The 19946-nt window shown below is 42.6% G+C and overlaps 1 protein-coding gene across 3 annotated transcripts in view; it reads right to left on the bottom strand.

Moving 5' to 3' along the window:
* The window catches only part of tncb (tenascin Cb), a 57955-nt gene that overhangs the window by 14004 nt on the left and 24005 nt on the right, over positions 1-19946 (bottom strand). For 2 of the 3 annotated variants that reach the window (XM_074637564.1, XM_074637565.1), the window contains exons 7-11: positions 15935-16204; positions 13976-14161; positions 10858-10947; positions 9246-9509; positions 2489-2764 (exon numbers count right to left, since the gene is read on the bottom strand). In XM_074637564.1, coding sequence (XP_074493665.1) covers positions 2489-2764; positions 9246-9509; positions 10858-10947; positions 13976-14161; positions 15935-16204 — 1086 coding nt within the window. The remainder of the gene's footprint in view (positions 1-2488; positions 2765-9245; positions 9510-10857; positions 10948-13975; positions 14162-15934; positions 16205-19946) is intronic. The other variant, XM_074637566.1, reaches the window with a different exon arrangement.

Raw genomic sequence — 19946 nt, 5'->3', positions numbered from 1 at the left:
TCTATGTGCATGCAGATGGGAGTGTGTGCATGTGCTGCAGTAAAAGCTGGTAGTTAAGCAGTCATTAGCAGCGGCTAAATAATGGCAGTGATAGGATGAGAGGCTGAGAGACAGCAGGAGTCTACAGCTGCTGGAGAAAAAGCTCCGTTTCTCCAGAGGATGAGTCCGGCGCTGAAGCTAATTAGCTGGAGAAACTTCCGGTAGCCTATAGCAGCAGCACAGATGGATACGTGGACCGGACAGAGCTTTTAAAAGCAGCCAAGATAGAAGCACATATAGGCTATAAGTGGGCTCAGGAAAGCCTCAATAAAGCCCAGCGCCAATGCTCATTAAAACACTGCACCAAATGTGAGGGTCTCAGGGGTCCTTGAACTAGCCTGAAACCCCTTTTTTTTTATTGTGAGGGAAAAAAGCATGAGGCATTTGTTGTGAGAAGAAGCGGTGGAAATGAGAAGCAGAGCAGACAAATCCCAGGGAGCTGTCACTCTTCATTAGCCGCCGGGCAGCTTTAGCTGGTCAGTGGAGGAGAGGGAGGGCCACATCCATCAGCTAACATGTGCTAGCTTGCTACTGATTTCACCCTCCCACCACCACCACCACCACCACTTCTACCCCTCTACCCCATATCCCTCCTCCACACCCCCCAAGACCTGAGGGAACACAATCGCTGCTCACAAAAGGGAGCCTGTTATTGGAGGAGGTGCACGCCGGCGCCGGCGCCAGCTAACCTGCTGAAAAGGGGGTCTGCAAGCAGAAGCCCAGAGTTCCAGTCTCGCCTGATAACTTTTACGAGAGCAGCTTGTGGTGATATGAATCACAAACTGAGTCAAGCTTGTTCTGGGTGCTGTCCACATCTCTTTGTGGTTCCATCAATCATTTGTTGTATAAAAACTCAAAGTTTCCTCACTCCCCCTTTTCAAAAGGAGGACTTTATTTTCCCCCACAACAACGTCTTCCTCTCCGGTAGAACCGACGATGACCACCGTGCATAACGTAATCAAATTAGTCAGCGCTTGTATTCACAAGTTGGAATGTTTTATGGATTAAGTGATGCTAATGAAAAATGTTAAGATGGTTTTCAGCAGCCATTAGCATGCAGACAATGGGGCCGTGTTGAGCGCATGCCATATTCTGCGTGGCCCCAGAAGCCCCTGGCACCCTAGCACCAGAGCCCAGGGGCAATGGCAGCATGAGAATGAAGAGCGGTCCAGGCTCGGGGGAACTGGGGATGCATACAGAAGAGAGGCCTCACACAAAGTGACAAAAGCGCCTCAGGGTTTTTTTTTTGTCCTCTGTCAGTCCTCCCATCTTTCTTCCACTTGACTGATCCTCATCAGTGAAATGCTGAATGATAATGTCGGAATAGATGCGGACAAAAAAAAATGTCAACCAACTCGAAACTGGTTATTTTTGACATTCTAGTCCAGACTAAATAGTTTTATAGGGTGATGGTGAGCATATTAATCCTCAAGAGGTATTTTGTGCTTTATTTGTGAAGGTGCTCAGAGGCTATCATAAGGCGTCATTAGCAGATTTTGGCTTCACTGTTTACAGCCCACTTATTAGGGCACATACTGTAATTCCTAGCATGTTAATCACGGGTAATGACTGTGTTTGGTGTAGTGGGTGGGGAAACGAACGCACCTGTTGTGCCCCAGTTAAAGAGCACACTGACCTTTTTTTTTTATGTGTTTCTGCCTGTTCACACACAACAGACCAGGTGCTGTTTCAGGCTGGACTTGTACCAACAGGCAGACGGACAGCTTAAAGGTGGATCAAACGTGTATCCGTGGCTGGCTAATATAGATTGAATGGATTTTGTGTGAGTGCTCACAATCCCCTGCATCAAAGGAAGGGATACAAGCATGATGGATGGCTGATGAGGGGGTGTTGTTTGGGGATTTGGATTGTGCACTCTTGTTGAATGTATAGGAGATTTTGTGTGTGAAGAATATCTTCCGGCACAGCGGCTGGTAGATTGTCTTTACACACCTTTTTGAAATGTACTTCCAACGCTGAAGGTAAACAGTTTTCTAGAAAATGGCAGCATTAACAAGTGTTCAGTCACAAAGATTTGTCAAACTAAGGTCTTTTTTTAAGGCCAGGCTCAGTTAATGATTTCCAATTATTGCGCCGGATCACTTTTTCGTCCAGAATATTCTTGAAATCCATTGAACTTCTGTTGAAGCCAACGAAAGTGGCTGATTTAACTTATTAAGACGGACATTTTTTGAAGGCCGTGGGAAATTGCCGGCGCTAATTTAAGTCCAACAGTGTACAAACACGAACAAGTGTTGTCTATAACACCTATCGGTGTCATTTTAACACTTAGTCACACCAGAGCTGAATAGACAAACACCATTTGACAACCGCAAGAAACTGCTACTTCAGTCCACATGGGAAAAACAGTGGTGAATTCACTGTGTGCAGCAGAAGAAGAAGGAAGCAAAGTAAAGAGCGAGACCCCCAGCGTCGACAGCGTTGATACCTGTGATGGTGTCTGCAAAGACAGGGTCTAAGAGGGCCCCCCTGTACACCCCGTACAGATTGGCCCTGTACCAGGTGGTGGAGGACAGGCCAGAGATGGCGAGGCTGCGAGCATCGGCGGGCACCGTGTGGTTTTGCCACTCAGCCCCCGTCTCTGCATCGGTAACCTCGATCAGAAAGGCTTCGAACGCCCCGTCCTCAGCAGACCAGGACAGGAGGAAGCTGTCCCACGATACGTCGCTGACGGTGACGTTGGTCACCACAGGCTTCTCCTCCTCTGGGTGATGACAAACACATCAACATGGAGTTACAGGACTGGGACAGACAGACAGAATGAAGACAAAAGGTTGGACCGATACAGGTTTGTCATAGCCAATCCTGGAATCTTTTGGACTGAAACTCGGAGATTTTTTAATTTTCAAAAATTCTGAATTGGCTCCGTATATCGGTCTAACCTTACAACACACAAACATACAAATACTTGGGTTCCATTTGAACCTTTCTTGTTGACAACAATGAACATTGTGAGACACACATAAAACAAACAAGACCGAGCTTCTGCTCAACAGTGGAAGAGTCCTCCTTTACAATATCAGCTGCAAAAAAGACGAAGCTCTCTCATTTGTATTTCAATCATTTCATTTCGCTGTCGAGAAAAAAAAAAAAGAGAAAAGGCCTTCACTTTGTCTGGAGTAGAAATATTCCCTTATTTCCACTACAAAAGGCTAGAGGGAAGAAAAACATCCTCATTATCAATGGCTGCCTATAGCCATCTCCTCTATATTACCATATAAGTGGGAAGACTTAAAGATAGAAAGCAGCCGGCAAACATGCTGATGCAGCTTGTGTGCGTTAATGGCTGTGAATGAGCCATTAACATTTGAAGGTGCAGCGTAGCCCGACCAGTATATGGCAGAAGTACGCCGTCCACTTCAATCCTATGGGGAGGCCATGCAGAGCCACACAGCAGCAGCCTGTAATTGGACTCCATTGAGTGTGCAAGCATTCAGAGAGTAGATTAGAAAGAGATGGAGATAGATGGTGCAGGTAAACATCAAGGCCACCATTATCCTCCTTTCACTGTGTGGCAGAGTGGAGCGCAAATGGGGTGGTAGACAATGAGGGAGGTGGGAGTGGGAGTGGGGGGGGCTGAGCTGGAATCAGCTGATCATCGCTTTACTGTATGAGAGCTCATATGGGCAGCTCAAATGGAAAATGCATTTACTGTATGATATGTCTGATGAGTTTCTGGCCATGCAGTGTGGGGGAGGATTTGAGTCAGCGTTGTGTTCACAGCTGCAAACTTTTCTCCTGAAGATGCAGGAAATAATACCCAGTACAGCACACTTCACTTTAAATCCCCTTACTTAGCATTTATAAGCAGTATATATAAATTTAATAAATGCTTTATTACACACTATAATGTCATTGTGAGCAGATATAAGTGTAATGTAATGTATTTTTTCAATGACAACAACTCTAACTAAGTGGAGGCTGCTATATAAGCAGATAGCAAATGATAAATATATGGGAAATGTGATGATCTAAAATATGTCTTCATATGAGAATGTATAATTACTAACTGTCTAACTATGGAGCAAGGAATCTCTGTCTGTCTGTCTGTCTGTCTGTCCCGCTGTGTGTTATTCGCATATCTGAACTGCTCATCCGATCTACTTCATACTTGGCGGGTGTATTGCTGGGGACCCAAGGACGTGTAGTGTCGAATTTGGTGTAATTGGATAATTTTGAATCGTTCTGAACGGCCGCGGCTCATTGACTGCCGTTCACTTTACAATCAAACTGGAAGTGGATAGCCAACTAGATGCAGAATCTAACCTAATCTACTGTATTTCACCAGTGTGACCGTGAGTAAACCTCGAACCTGTGTGTGTTTTCCCTCACGAGTAAGACGGTATTTCTCCAGTGCCAGACTTGATACTAACTTATAACACGACAGTAATAATGTTACCGCCAGCAAAAGCATTTTGCATTTCTCGAGATATCTACAAGCAGGAACACCACAGGCCAGGCATTCAGCCCGTTCTGAACAGGCACTGCACTAGTAATAATAAACACTTAATATAACCACAACTACATTAGAGTGTGATATAAACCATGTATTTAATGTTTGTATACTGCTTATAGATACTAAATAGCAGAGGTGGGACCAAGTCATTGTTTTGCAAATCTCAAGTCAAGTTCCAAGTCCTAAACTTTGAGTTTTGAGTCTTAAAGAAGTCATAATGCACTCTTCTCAGAATGTAATGCCATCTTCACAACAAAGTAACAATATATCAAATAAAAAAATAAAAAATCATGTATGCTTTACAAAATTTGTATTTATTTTTTAAAACAAGTTTGTTTAAACAGGTGCGGCTGAACTTAATCATAAAAAAAAGATTTGGGGGATTAAGTGTCGACTTGCTGGGAATGAATGCCGTCAACGTTAGTTAATTCAGGAAATTAATTGATTTGTGGAACACTCTTTGACTCAAGTCACTGGGGTTTAAGTCCAAGTTGAGTTGCAAGTCTGAAGTCATCAAAATTGTAACTCGAGTCTGACTTGAGTTCAAGTCATGTGGCAAGACGAGTCCACACCTCTGCTAAATAGGGTTGTTACCCTTAAGACAAAAATGTTATTTGGCTAAAATTGTTTTGAAGAGGCCTCTTACTCTACATTTTTAAGAAGTCCTAAGCTACAATTTGGGGAAAGTAAAGTGTTAAAGAAACTAGCTGAAATCATTTTAGCGGGCTAAAAGAAAATTAAAATTTCCTTTTAGCCAGCCTTTAGCAATCCTTTACCATTTGAGAAAATAAATCTTCACTTCCTAGGAAACAGGTGTTGTCACACCTCACTCTCTAACTTTAGAGGGTCAGTTAACGCAAATTACAAAAAAAAACCTTTTTCCACTTACCTAGAGGAAATATCTAGTGGTGTCGATATGTTCTTAGCCCAGCTTTAACAACGTCCACCTGGGATTTCTGCCCCAATACAAAGGAGGTGAACAGAATTCCATTTGTGGTACTTCCATTAAACATAAAAAAATTCCTTTTCAAAAATTCCTCTTTCCAGAGACATGCTGTCAAAAATGTTCCTACAAACTTTTATAGAAAGTAGTTTGACTAAAAAACAGACAAACAGCAACTTCTTCGGGTTATCCAGAGTGAAAAGGCTGTTTTCTGTTTCTGGAAAAAGATGCTGCTATTACTGTGAGCACCACAAACTAAATTTGGTCCATCTCCATTTTACTGAGGTGAAGGCAGAAATCCCAAAGGCAACTGTGGCTAGATACCACGAACACTAATCAGAATTATTTTTATTTGTATTGTTTTTTTTGGTATTTTGAGTGAACCAACCCTTTAAGCCCAGCTTCAGTTCAGGTTGTCACATGCAGTTGAAGATGTGTGCCATGACTGTATCAAATGATCCCCTGAGATATCACCTTCTCATTCTGATATCTGCCATTTGATACGCAGTCATTCATATCATATTGTCAAGACTCTAACCGACGTCTTTGCTTTTGTACACTGCTGAGAAGATCATGTAAGTGCATGCAGGACAATGATCTTGCTCTTTCATGCTTTACGTTCTCTGTTTTTTCTCTGCAGAGAACCAGTAGCTCATGCACCATCATCTTGTAGTGGAGTGTAAGGCAATTTATAGATGGATAAATTGACCGACACCGGTGTTTTGTGCTGGTGATCAAACATATTTAAGACTTTCTGCACATCTCATACCAGTTTAAGGCTCCTCTGGGTTTTTATCAATGTAATATACAACAGCAGTCACACATGGTTGTTCAATTTCTTGAATCTTCTTCTTCTTCTGCTGAAACCGTTATCATTTCCACATGTCTGCTGTCATTGTTCCCTGAGGATAGCTCTTCCAGTCAGCTGATTAGTATAAATTATGATAATCCTGGCTTTTGTCTCCTGATTTCCGTGTTTGAATGACATCAGTTTGTTTTTTTACATCTTTCATTCTTGTATGTGAATATTCAGAAGCACATTTTGGCTTGGTGTTGATTCTCAGCATGGTCACTTAAACAGCTCTTCGGAAACCGCAAAAACAAACTCTTTTAACCCTTTCTGTGGCAGAAGAAGTAGAAGCCCAAACCTCGTCGGTCTCCCCCCCGCTCCACCCCTCCCCTTTTCCTTCAATCCCTCCTGTAAAACGAGAGCGATCAGTGTTTGCGCTACGTGTCTGGAGACGATAAAGGCTGCAGATCGGCCGGGCTGTGGATTAGAGGGGCTGCTGATTTCGGAGACAATGTTTTAACAGGAGTCCCAGCATGTGGCCTTTTATCTGACAGACCCACAGTTCATCGTGGTCAAATAGCACAAAACCAGAGGGGAGCGGGGCTCACGCCAACAATTATCACATGAATGAACATTGTGCTGGCTGCACACATGTCCATACAAACCCCCAGCACCCCCCCCCCCCACACACACACACACACACACACACACACACACACACACGCACACACACACACACACACACCCTCAGTTTCACTCTATCTCAGTCTTTTTAGCCACTCAGTCTCTCAATCATACATGCCACACACAGACAAGTGGACATAATGAGTGGACACATGCACGCACTCACCCACTCACTCACATACACACACACACACTGGTTGTTCTTCTTGGCAGCGTGCAGTCCAAAAAATGCAACAAAAGATAGTTTTTCCGAAGCTCACCAACTTTTCCCTCATGCCATATCGATTTTTGCCCGTAGCCATGCATTTAATGGGCACTCGTTGCATAACTGGAAGATTTACTTGTGAAATGTTTGGCTTGGAGGGAGCTTGACCGCAGCACGAGAACTATGCCACAATCACCTCATTTGTCTTTTCTTGTTTTGGTTTAAAAAAAATCAGGGAAAAAGGAAAAATAATCCCACATGCTATAAATGAGCCTTGGGGTGGGGGTGGGGGGGTAGAGACAGAGTGACTTACATTGAGAAGTTAACAATGAATTCAATTCATTGCCTCGGTTTGGCTGCAGTACTGAAGGACAAAAAAATGAACCTATGGTTATTCTCTAACCCTGCGCCACCAGCTAGAAACCTCATGGAAACAGTGGGCTACATTCAGAGGAGCCTCTGTCTCACACACATTTTACTGATACTAAATATCTCAGCCTAGTTAGTCGAAGGCAAAACTTCTTGAGCTTTGTTTTTAGAGGTCAGCCCACCAGAAGGATGAAACAATGCTCACTTTTTTCTAGTGGTGTTTAGCCATGCAGATCTTTTAGTTTTTTATCTGCCCGTGCAGATTTTGAGATACATTACATTATATTCAAAAAGACTTGCGATGAGTTGTGGAAGAGTCTTGACTGAGATAAGTGACCACTGGATATCGGGGGCGGCCAAAGGAGCAAATTGGTCATGTCTGAGTGTAGGGTTTGACCATGTCTTCGAGGAAGGAAAGACCTGTTCCTTTCAATCAGTTTTCAGGGTTTTTTGTGACATGGAGGCAGAATTCCATACGTTTGATATATTATGGCTGTATAAAGGTGATATGGCTAAAGTGTTGTGTAAGTGCCAATAAATCCAACACACAAAGCAGCGTCATTGGAGTTTCTGAAAACCTGATAAATGTACGTCCAATATTCACTCTTCTTCTAGCTCTGTTTGGTCAACCATCTGGCTCTTTAGCTGCTAAATGCTCCACTATGTTCACCAGCTTGTGCTGGGCAGGTAGCGAACATTAGGTTTATCAGAGCTTTTTCACTGAAAACGCTAATGTGGTTAGAAACAAGACCATGGACGGATTATGAGACAATGGGCCCCGGGGGCACAGACATGCAAAAGGCCCCACCACCTCTCGGAGCAAGACACACAGACTTTATAGTTGGTTAGCCTCTTTTTATTGCTGTTTTGTGTCTCTTTGTGGTCATTTTGTGGCTTGTTTTGCCCCTTTTCATAGTTGTTGTGAGTCTATTTGTGACTCTTTGCAGCTGTTTTGCATCACTTTGTAGTTGTTTTGGTCACTCTCTTAGTAGTCTTATTGTGTCTCTTTGAGTAACATTTTGTAGGTGAAGGCCAGGGGACACTTTGGGCCCCTGGAGCTGTGACCCATAGGCCCGTTCAGTAATCCAGCCTGACTAAAACTATAACGTTTTGGGCCGTAAAACTGAAATAATTTAGCTGAAAAGTATTAAAATACTATAGTGCTGGGGAGAACTGCAGAGTCGGTGATCAATCTCAATGGGTTTGTCACTCCGAGTGACCCTTTCTATTTTATAAGTAGTCATTTGACCCATATAGTAAAGACATTAGTGCATGTTAATCTGGATAATCCACAGAGCACACCCTCAATTGTCCTCATAGGGACTATTTCTTTATGGGACAACTGTCCGAGGCAAGGTCTTGGGTTAGAATAACCAGGACATTGGTTCTGCAAAGCCAAAACTATCTGCGTGGCTACCACTTGAAGTATGTGAGGTAATAAGGTTTTTGTAGTTTCGATAAATCATTCCTTTAAAATAGAGAGAGCTGAGATTGTGCACCAAAAAGCTTCTGCCAGAAATCTTATCTAGGTAATAATACAGAGTAAAATATCTGAAATGTCAGTTTTTTCATGTTGGAATAAATGCCAACTACAAACCTCCTGACATTTGTGCCATAAAATCTTCCCCCGTCTTCCACTGCTGCCTCGCAGACATTTCAGACACTCTATAACGTCAAGGCATCATCACCGCTTAGCCTGGGACATTGCTTTTGAAGATGTGTTTTTTGGAGTGCTGACCTGTGGGTGCGGAGATGGTGGTGGGTGCACTGGTCCTGCGGCCTCTCTCAGCGATGATGCTGATGGTGTACAGCATGCCGGGTGTAAGGCCCCTCAGGATGTGAGACTCAGAGCTGGCTGGGACCACTTCCTCGGCCCTGTGGCCGTCGGCAGATACATAAACCAGTCTGAAGGAGTCCAGTTTGGCCAGGGGGCGTTTCCACTCCAGCATCATGGTGGTCTCTGTCACTTCTGCAACTGCCAGGTCCTTGGGAGCATCCAGGGCTGATTAGGGAGGTAGAGGAGAGGTTGTAAATGGACATTTAAGGTTTCATACATCAGGGCAACTTGTCTGAAGACAAAGCTTGAAGCCGTTATCTGTGGCAGGTTTATATGAATTTCTCTTTTGTAACTCTTGAGTGCCAGTTCACAAACATTAACACAATATTGATTCAACCAATAGCTGTCTTGTGAAATGGTTGCGTCTCCTCTGGCACACATGCAGTAGTTTGTTTTATGTCCAAGTTTTATTTCAAATAAAGACAAGAAGAGCTGGGCAGTTAGCTGGAGCAGTAGATGCAACCGTGACTGCATAGTCAAACATAACTACATAACTAAAGATGAGGTGACAACCAAACAATGTTTGATTGACAGAATATTCTGATGAAATGAAATACGGTGAAAAAATATCGAAAACAAAATACTGTATATGAAATTATGGAACAAAACAAAAAAAAACTCCATGAGAGAAATGTGATTATTGCAGCAGCAAATAAGGTTAAAATTTACTAAAACAACTGCAGAATTTGGAGATTCATCGGCAGCACTGAAATAAAGAGGAAATGAGATCTTTTCTATATAAAATGAGTGAAAAAGATATTATAAATTCAAATATAATCCAGACTGTCAGAGTGGGGAGGTATTGTTAGGGAACTGGAAGACATCTTTTCATCTAGGCATGATTGCATTGTTTGAAAAGTATGTAAATTGAGACATTATGTGTTCAGATAAATCGTATGAAGAACACTGGTGCCAGTCATGGTTTTGCAAGTCACAAGTAAATCTCAAGTCTTTGCACTCAAGTCCCAAGTCAAGACAGGACAGTCAAGTGCCGGGTCCTAAACTTTGAGTTAAGTCATTTTCTTCTCCATCTGTAATTTTCGACCTGAATGTTTTGCATACTGCAACTTGATTCTTTGTTGACCACCGTATTTTTGTTACATGAACGCAATTATCTTTGGTATAATTTTTTCAAACTGGCACTCAGTAACTTAACGTTAGTTCTCCATGGTTCTCTCCTGCATCTTGATTGGATGCTGTCGGATTGATTCAAACAAAGTGGATCTTGGGAATTAAGTGTCGACTTGCTGGGAATGAACAACGTTAACGTTGGTTGATTCAGGAAATTAATTGATTTGTGGCACACTTTTTAAATAACATTACCAATTTAAGCAATAAAAAAGGAAACCAACTTGTTGTTCCGTCTCATTTTCTCTATTGTATATTTACTTTTTAATAAAGCAAAAGTATTTCTTATCCGATCACTCAATGAATCAAGGGATTAATCAGCAGAATACTTGATTATTAAAATAATGAATAGCTGCATTCCTAATATAATGTGATTATATCTTACCGGTCACTGCGTTGGTGGTCGTGGGCAGACTCTCCCGCTCATCCGTCACCGCGGTCACACCCATCCCGTACTCTGTGCCAGGTCTCAGGCCTACACAACAGGGCCAAATAAAAACACTGTGATACAGAAATAAAAAGCAATGTCATGTTTTGTTTGTGCGTATCCACTGAGGTGTCACCAAATGAACGATGGGGAGGCTCTGTAGTCAAGTGGCCAGCTGTTTTGGCTAATGGCTCCGGTGCCTATGGCAAACACAAAAAACGCTCTCATGTGGCTTGGTTGCACAATAGACTGCAGCCTAATTGCATTTCATGGTAGAGCCTGTGCTCACTGTGGAACATCAGTGTTGTATTTGCATTGATGGATCTATAGGGCCCTTGTCGCGGAGCAGGAACACTACTTGCTATGATACAGCCGGCTCTGGAGGCCCTTTGGTCTCTACAATTAAGCCCTCTCTCAGCCTGATCGCCTCTAATTCCTTTATTAACTCCCACAGAGGTCATCACACACAGAGTCTTGCAGCATGAAATTACACCTAATGCCCAGGAAACTCATTATCAATAAAATCACGAGCGTGAAGGCAATTACAGATAATAACTGTGTGAAAGAAGTGCTGAGGTGTGTGTGGAGCGGAGTGGGACGTCGGCTGAATGGACATAGTGCTTTATTTCCATGGGATGGGCCTCCCAAGGACAAAGAATTGGGCCAGACAAAGACACTATTAGCCCGTTTTTGGAAGCTTTTTTTTTTTTGTTTCTCATGGTGTCTAATCCGGCCATGCCGCAGCACACAGTGTGGAAACAAACAGGGGGAGAAAAAAACACATCCGCTTCAAAGCATGGCTTTATAATGTCAGCAGTGCAGATAGATGAAAACGTGCCCGCTTCGCTTGTGTGAGCAAGATCTCACAGTGAAACAAGCGGCAGTGTTATTCCATTTAAAGTCTGAATGCCAAACCCCCCTGGGTGGTTTTCTAATAAAGTGAGCCTTTTGTAGACGGGCAAACATTTCACGACACAAAACAAAGGCAACCCATTTTGGAAATGAGCAGGCTGAATATAACACTGACCATTTAACAGGGAGCAACACAAACACTTGCCCAAAGAATTAGGAGAATAAACACTTCACACTGTATCATTTTTTTTTTTCCCACAGACGCTTTTCAGGGGTGTCATTTGGATGCAAAGTGGTAATGGGCTAATGTGAACTCGAAGCAGACAGAAGAATGAAAACAGTGAATATGCTGTGAAGCTGCTCGTTGTGCTCAGCAGGACTTGGTTGTTGTTGTTTTTTCTGTAGCTGTGATCAGTACTAGTCCTTGCTTAATTGCTCTGACATAGTGAGTGGGTGCACGGTCATAAATTAATCAAACTCTAAGTTACTGAAAAATCCCTCGTCCCTTGAACTCTGAAACATACCGATATCAAACAAGTCTGCCCACTGATGCTGGTCATGCTGGCTCTTCTAATTAAATGTCATGAGATAATCACAAATGTCGTCTGAATAGAGATTCAATTCTTATGTCTACATTATAGACATTCCTATGCTGCAACCTGGCAACCCACAACTTGTTCTGACCAATGGTTCAACGCAGGCGGCAACCTCCGAATCTGAAAAGTGAAGCCAATGCGCAAGTGCCTTAAGCCTGCATTATTTCGAACAGCCAGCAGGGGGCGACTCCTCTGGTTGCAAAAAGAAGTCTGATTGTATAGAAGTCTATGAGAAAATGAGCCTACTTCTCACTTGATTTATTACCTCAGTAAACATTGTAAACATGAGTTTATGGTCTCAATCGCTAGTTTCAAGTCTTCTTCAATACAGCATGATGTTCTTTCAGTAAATGATGGTCCCATTTAGAGTCAAATAGACCATAAAGCAGGGGATGCTTTAGGGCGTGGCTAATTAGTGATTGACAGGTTGCTACCACGGCATTGGGTTAGGGTTAGAGAGTTGTCGGCGTTTTCGTCTTAAAACTTTAACCCTTTCACAGTGTGTTTTCAGTTCATGAAAGTTAATTGTAACAGTTTGGTCACCTAAAAATGTCTTATTATTCAGCGTTCGGTTGTACTTAGCTCCAACCTCTCATGTCACTTCTGGTTCCAAAAAACCAAGATGGCGACGGCCAAAATGCCGAACTTGAGGCTTCGAAACTGTAGTCCACAAACCAACGGGTGACGTCACGGTGAATACGTCCACTTCTTATACACAGTCTATGGTTCATTGGCATGCAAGTGGCTGGCCTGCCCATCAGGAGCAACTTTAGGTTCAGTGTTTTACTCGAAGACACCTCACCATGTGGACTGAAGGAGCCAGGGATCGAACCACCAACCGCTCACCAACTGTGATTAGTGGACGACCTGCTCTACCTCCAGAGCCACAGCCACCCTGCCACTTTATAAGGTGTACCTGTACAATCTGATTACAGACCAATACAACTGCCCTGCCCTTAACATTCATCTTTACGAAGCTCATAACGTTCAGCTTTTGTTGACATTGACTGAAATGTGTAAATTCAATGATATATTTATGACTGAGCTCAGAGTTAAAGGTGCCGTTGAACTGGACTACATTATATGATGCTGAGAGCTGTTTTTGTATATGTCCTCCCTGTTTATGAATACAATACAGTCCAGTACAACACCATCACTAACTACTGTACGACCTCAAAGCTAAAACTTATAATTTAATCAACCCTTTTATGACAGCGTCAACAAAAACATCATAAAAGTCGACTTTACGGCAGAACAGGTATTGCAATAGACTGTACAGGTGCCTAATTAAGCCACCACTTAGCCTATATCTGTATATAGATATATAACACCATAATATATATATTGTGTATATGACAACTGAGCAAACTCCATTCGCTGATGATATGTGGTTGAAATCTTTGGAAAACTGGTAACTGGTTATACTTGCATGACAGCGGTGTCTGTACCTTGCATATTGATAGTAATACTATCATCCTGACTGGATGTCTAAGTGTGTGTGTGTGTGTGTGTGTGTGTGTGTGTGTGTGTGTGTGTGTGTGTGTGTGTGTGTGTGTGTGTGCGTGTGCGTGTGTGTACGTGTGTACGTGTGTGTGTGTGTGTGTGTGTGTGGTTCTGGGATCCAGTACCGGTGATCTTGGCCTGGGTGGTGTCCTTGGGTCCCGGAGAGAAGAGCAGCTCCCCGTGCTCACCTCCAGACAGAGGTCCATACTTGATGCGGTAGTTGTCCACTGGAGCTTGGCTGTTCTTCCACTCGAGAGTGATGCTCTCATCCGTCAGCTCCACTGTCTGCAGGTCTTTGGGGGCGTCCAGGTCTGCAACACAGAAAAGGACTTTAGGTACATGTAACCATACCCTAACCTAAATTCAAGTTGTTTCTTATTTTAGCCCAAACCTTAACTAGTTCGTTGCTGAAGCCAACACTGACAACGGGGGATTTCCCTCGCTATGCTATACTTTGGAGGACATTTTGGTCCTTCAAGGAACATGCAGCAGCAGGATATCCTCCCTCATAAACATACAGCCATAATTAATGTATGTGTGGTCCCAGCTGACACACCGCTCATTAACCTCCTCCACTCCTTGGGCGCGCCGGCGCTCTCGGCCGACTTTACTTTTCACAAAGGCTGTAGCAGGCTCAGATTTAGAGCTAGCGTGAAGATACTGGTATCATGTGTGAACAATAGTGTTTACACATTAATTGGGTTATTGAAAAGTATTATTATTCTAAACCCAATATGCTATTATATATATGACCAATACAGGAGCTAAAAAGTATGTTTTTATTCCAGCATTCCCTCGAGTTCCATGTAGGACTACATTTCCTTGCGCACCAACACTAATCTCCTTTGGCCTCCGACGCATGCACAACAGGTGATGCAGTTCCACATCGAGTTCGACACCGTCTGTGGTTCGACAGGGACGGGGTGCGAGCGGATGCGAGTTGCAGGTGAGTTCCGAAAAGACACTCAAATGTAAAATGCAAATGTATTAGTGAAGACGTTATGCTTCTACCATTTTCATGCTAAAGTGTTGAGTTTGAGGCCACATGGCGTATTCTCATCGTGGGAGTTTTTGAAAATGAAACATGTGCATAGTCGGGTGGTAAAGCATTAGTGCATTAGTACTGTGAAATTTTGGTTCATTTAGGGCCTATTCTTCTCAGGCCTTCAGTCTTTATTCCTAGCGAGGGAGAGTGGGGGCAGGGGGTAGCTTCTGATGTTGCTAGCTTGGACAGTTATGCTGCATTCACGTGCTCCTCGGATGGTCCCATTTCCCGAGTGGGAAGTCGTTCTTCCGAGATGGTGTGATTACGTTGTAATGTGGAACCAAGAGCATTTAAACAACATGTTGATAGCTGTTTATATTAATATGTTAGTGATTTATGTGTTTCCCGCACAAGAGTGTAGATGGCAGGAAGTCGACGTTGAAAGTTACATCGACAATAAGGGGGTTTCTGAGCATCCAATTGACGAAAAATGCAATTCTTGCAGAAATCTTTAAATGTTAAAAGTTTTGATGCAAAATCACAGTCTTAATGTGGTAGTTTGGAGGGTTTATTGATTTTTATCAATTCTCGAGAGGTAAAAAAAGGTTAAATTTAGCATCAAATCTGTTTAACAAATGGTATCAACCCCAAAATTGCTGCACCAACTTATGAGACATAATAGAGCATGGGGATGACCATCGTATAGTGTACTTCTAGCATACTGTACAAAGTAAGTCCTTATACACTTTAAATATTTATTTTAATTAATTATTTAATTAATCAATTATTGTTTTATTTCGGATTTATGACAAGAACAACTTGACACATAGTACTGAGCTGCAAATTAATCTTCAGGTTCCCAGCTTTCAGATGATGTACACCACTTCTATGTGACATCTACTGTTGACCTGCTATCTCCCTAAAAAAGACAAAAATGGGTCTATGAAAAAGAGGGACGTAGAAGAGAAGGTTAAAGTTGGCTGATAAACAGTTAATGGCTGTGCCTGTTTCATCTGGCAAGAAGGTTGTAATAGAAGACGTTCAGGTAGATCGATTTCTTTTGGCCTGAAAACACATCAACTTGTTGTTTCAGTCTCACCTGTGAGGAAAGACTCGTAGACGGGAACGCTGGACCGTTCTCCCCTCTGAGCCGACAGAGACACCTCGTACTGGGTGTCGGGGGTGAGGCCTCCCAGGTGGTACTGGGTGTCAGTGGAGGACAGCTCCACCACGGTGCGATCCGCGGGGTTGGAGCTGGGCCCGTAGGAGACGCTGCAGCGGTCCACCACGGCCACGGGCTGGAACCAGGTCAAAAGCGCTGTGGTGTCCGTCACGTCACGCACGTCCACCTGGCTGGGGGCATCGATCACTGGAGAGGAAAGGGGGTGACATGGTTAAATTCCAGCAATACTTAAAATGTTTGTATATACAGTCATGTCAAGGTAAATCTTTGTTTAAGTTTCACATACACCAGAATAAGATTACTTTGTTTTGTTGTCTGTTTAATCATATTTCATCATATACAATAAACACTCGCCCAAAATTTACATGAACTCCGTTGTAATATTCCATTTTCCAACAACAAGGGAATAAACATTTATATTAACTATCACCATAAAATAAGCAGTAAAGTCCTGATTGAATGGTGCAATAAAGAGCCTATACGACTGGGTTTACACAGTGCACATTAAGACTGTTGTTATGAATCTCCTGATGTTTTTTTTTTACAGAACTCATACACTATGTTGCACAAAATTAAAGCGACATTGAAGTTGCACCATGTAAAGCCAACCTAATAACAGTATGTGGGTTCAGGGTCATTAACCAAGCTATGAATTACGGAAAAGTATCAGAATCCCTGAATCTCTGAATGCTTTCCTCGTGTAACGTCTCAGATAATATGACCTCTAAATAAATCTCCAATGTAAGAATAGATGCAGTGTTCCTAATCAGCAGCAGACAAATCAATTACCATGTAATCACAGTTCTATTCAGAGCTTCATTTCCATGGGGTTATATTTGTGTCTGGATAAATAGTCCCAGAGGAAGTTTCCTAACCTTGGCAGTGTTGGTCTAACACTTGTACATAGAAGACTCAACAAAAAGCTGAAACTGAATTTTTGTCTTATTCTTCATAGTTTAGTTATTTACCAGACTATGTCCCTGTTGATTTAAAATGCACTTTGGTCCAAGCTGCATCTTTAAGGTAATTAACAGTCTCTAAACAGAATATGAAGTGAAACTTAGCAGCAGTGCGTTTGAATATAAAGTCAATACAAAGACTACTGGACGCAAATTCACCCCAAAGGACGTGTGCGTTGTACAGTCAGCACGATGGCTGTTTGGGGTGAATAAACACAAACTGTAAATGTTCTGTCTGGACACACATCACAGTTTCCCAGTAGAGTATCTGCTGTCTTATCTTAAGCAGAATCAAGTCGACCACCATCAGCTGAATCTAGCTACTGGTTGAATCACATAGTGTGAAAGAAGGGTCATGCTCTAGTTAACACAGCAGCATGGCACACATTACAGTCAAACCCGCATGCTCGAGTTTGATTTCTTTCCAGCTAGAATTCATGTTTGAGCAGATGTAGAAATTTTTGGCCCAGTCGCCAGGAAAAGAAATGCTGGCATTGTACGTTTCTGCGAACCACGGATACGTTGAATGTTGACATTTTTACATTCGGTCAGAGCAAGTGACGTAGTATATCGAGCGACCATTAAAGAAAGTTATGTGGTATTATAATAATAAGTCCACTAAGGGCAGGAGGAAGAGGCTTTTTTAACCCAAGAGACCGCTGTTCATGTCCTGTGTGAAACCAAAAGTCAATGTTGACTTTACGCTTGTTACGTAATGTTACGTACCAAAGTCCGCTAAGGCCGGTTGTTATTTATGTGCGCTAGTTATGGATGTTACATTACGTTGGTATGGTATTATTTGAACACAGAACATGATCTTTTTTTCAAACCTTAACCAAGTAGTTTTGTTGCCTAAACCTAACCAAGCGTTTCACAATGTTAACCATGTGGCATTGTGTGTTTCTGCGAGTGTGATACGAGGCTGATATGAAACTTATTTACAATAAGAGAAATAGGAAATGCCAACATTTTATTCTGGCGACTGGGTTGGCATTTTCCATCATGGTTATCTCACTGGCGTTGGAGCCGTGCTCCACACATTGATGGAATTGAACCCTGACCATAGACCATGAAGGTAGGAAGCACATGGAGGGTTGGTGTGGGGAGGCAGTGTTATATGCATGAATACAGCTATTTCAGCAATGCAGGTGCTGAAAATGTGACAGCCCTTTTTGCATTTATGGGGTTATTCAGCCTATTTACAGATCAAATCCCCGCGCCATGAAGGGCGCCTTTTCAACAGCGCTGAAATTGATTTGTCACACGTAAGCAACTTTAGGAAAGTCAACCTTCTGCGCAGGGCTGATAAAATGACGAATCTGCATTTGAGCTTAACACAGATTTGTCTTCTTGAGGACGCTGCGAGTGTGTCGTTCGGGTGTCACAATACCATTCTCCTGGGAGGCCAATGTCCCTCTGAGCCCGACTGCTTGACTGACTGGTGCCTCCCACACATGGGTTGGGTTGGAGGGGGTGGAGGGTGGGGGGGGGGGAGCGGAGGGACTCGCTTCACACAATTAGCCCCTCAGCATGCAAATCCCACAGTACGCGCCCGCAAGCCGATGTAATGGGAGACATTAAGAGAGCCTGAGTGACACGGAGAACTCTGAACCTCATAATCCAAGTGGTGCTGACACGTGGGCATACATATGCGTGTTCACGAGTGCATGCATAAACAGTGGAAGTAAGAAACGTTCATCCCCTTTGACTTTTTCTTGCATCCATCACGAAGTTTTGGTGAAAAATGTACTTAAAAAATGTCACTACTTCAGAGATAATTGCCCAATTTTTCCATCAATGTCAATGTGAAAAATGGCCTAATCATTTTCCAAAAACACACTAACAGCATACATTTGTACGGCGGCTTATTGCTGCCACCATGACAAAAAATATTTGCTCTTTAAAAAAAAAGTTTTAATTTCTCATTTTAATGATTTCCTTTTCAGGTTATTAAAGATGATTACATTATTACAAGATTTTTCATGTTGTAATGACGTGATTCCACAAAATCAACATATCTCATTAAAACAAGAAACATCAACAAGTTGGTATGTAGTTACAACAAGAAACGTCCATATGGTGTTAAAAGGAGAAATTTAAATTACCAGTGATAATGTGTTTAAAGGAATAGTTTAACATTTTGGGAATTACACGTATTCTCTTTCTTGCTGAGAGTTAGAGAAAACAAATACCGCTCTCATATCTGTCTGTTTGATATGAAGCTGGAGGCGGGAGACGGTTAGCTTAGCTTAGCACAAAGACTGTAAACAGCTAGTCTGGATCTGTCTGAAGGTATTAAACTCCACCTACCAGCCGCTCTGCAGCTAATGCTGTTGTTCATTTAATCCGTAAAAATGGCGAGTTGTGGTTTTATGGAGGATTATGTGTGCCGGGGTATTTCTCGATGGGTGCGGTGATTTCCCAGAGTCTCTGCTGGTTGCCTAGCAACCTCACGGTAATGGCACAGGTCACAAGTTCTCCCTGTTTCCAGGTCTTTATGCTAAGCTAAGCTAACTCCTCTGGCTCCAGCTTCATACTGTGTTTCGGGTACAGATATTAGAGTGCCATCGATTCTCAACTTGGGCAGCTAGTTTCCCACAATGTTGAACTATTTCTATAATTCATCTCAGCCTCTCTCTCTCTCATCAGCATCCCAACCAAGTGTCCTTCTCTATCAGCAGTAAAGACCTTAGTACCCTCGCACACCACATATTGTCTCTCTGAGGATATATATTTTGTGATAACATGAAAGTGATTTATTTGAAACAATTGTCTTATTGTTATCATAGTGGCAGCAATATGCTGCAGTACAATTTTCTTTTCAAGAAAACAATTGCGCCTTCAATGTGACTTTCCTCCCAAGAAAGTCACCTTTGAGGGTATTTAATCCATAAAACATATAATATTAGAGTGTCGAACAGTGTGTGCTACTCTCTACTCGTGAATAAGGGATCTAGTCGTCAAAATAA

This window comes from Sebastes fasciatus, chromosome 6, assembly GCF_043250625.1.
Source record: "Sebastes fasciatus isolate fSebFas1 chromosome 6, fSebFas1.pri, whole genome shotgun sequence".
NCBI lineage: Eukaryota > Metazoa > Chordata > Actinopteri > Perciformes > Sebastidae > Sebastes > Sebastes fasciatus.
This window is presented reverse-complemented; position numbering and strand designations above follow the sequence as displayed.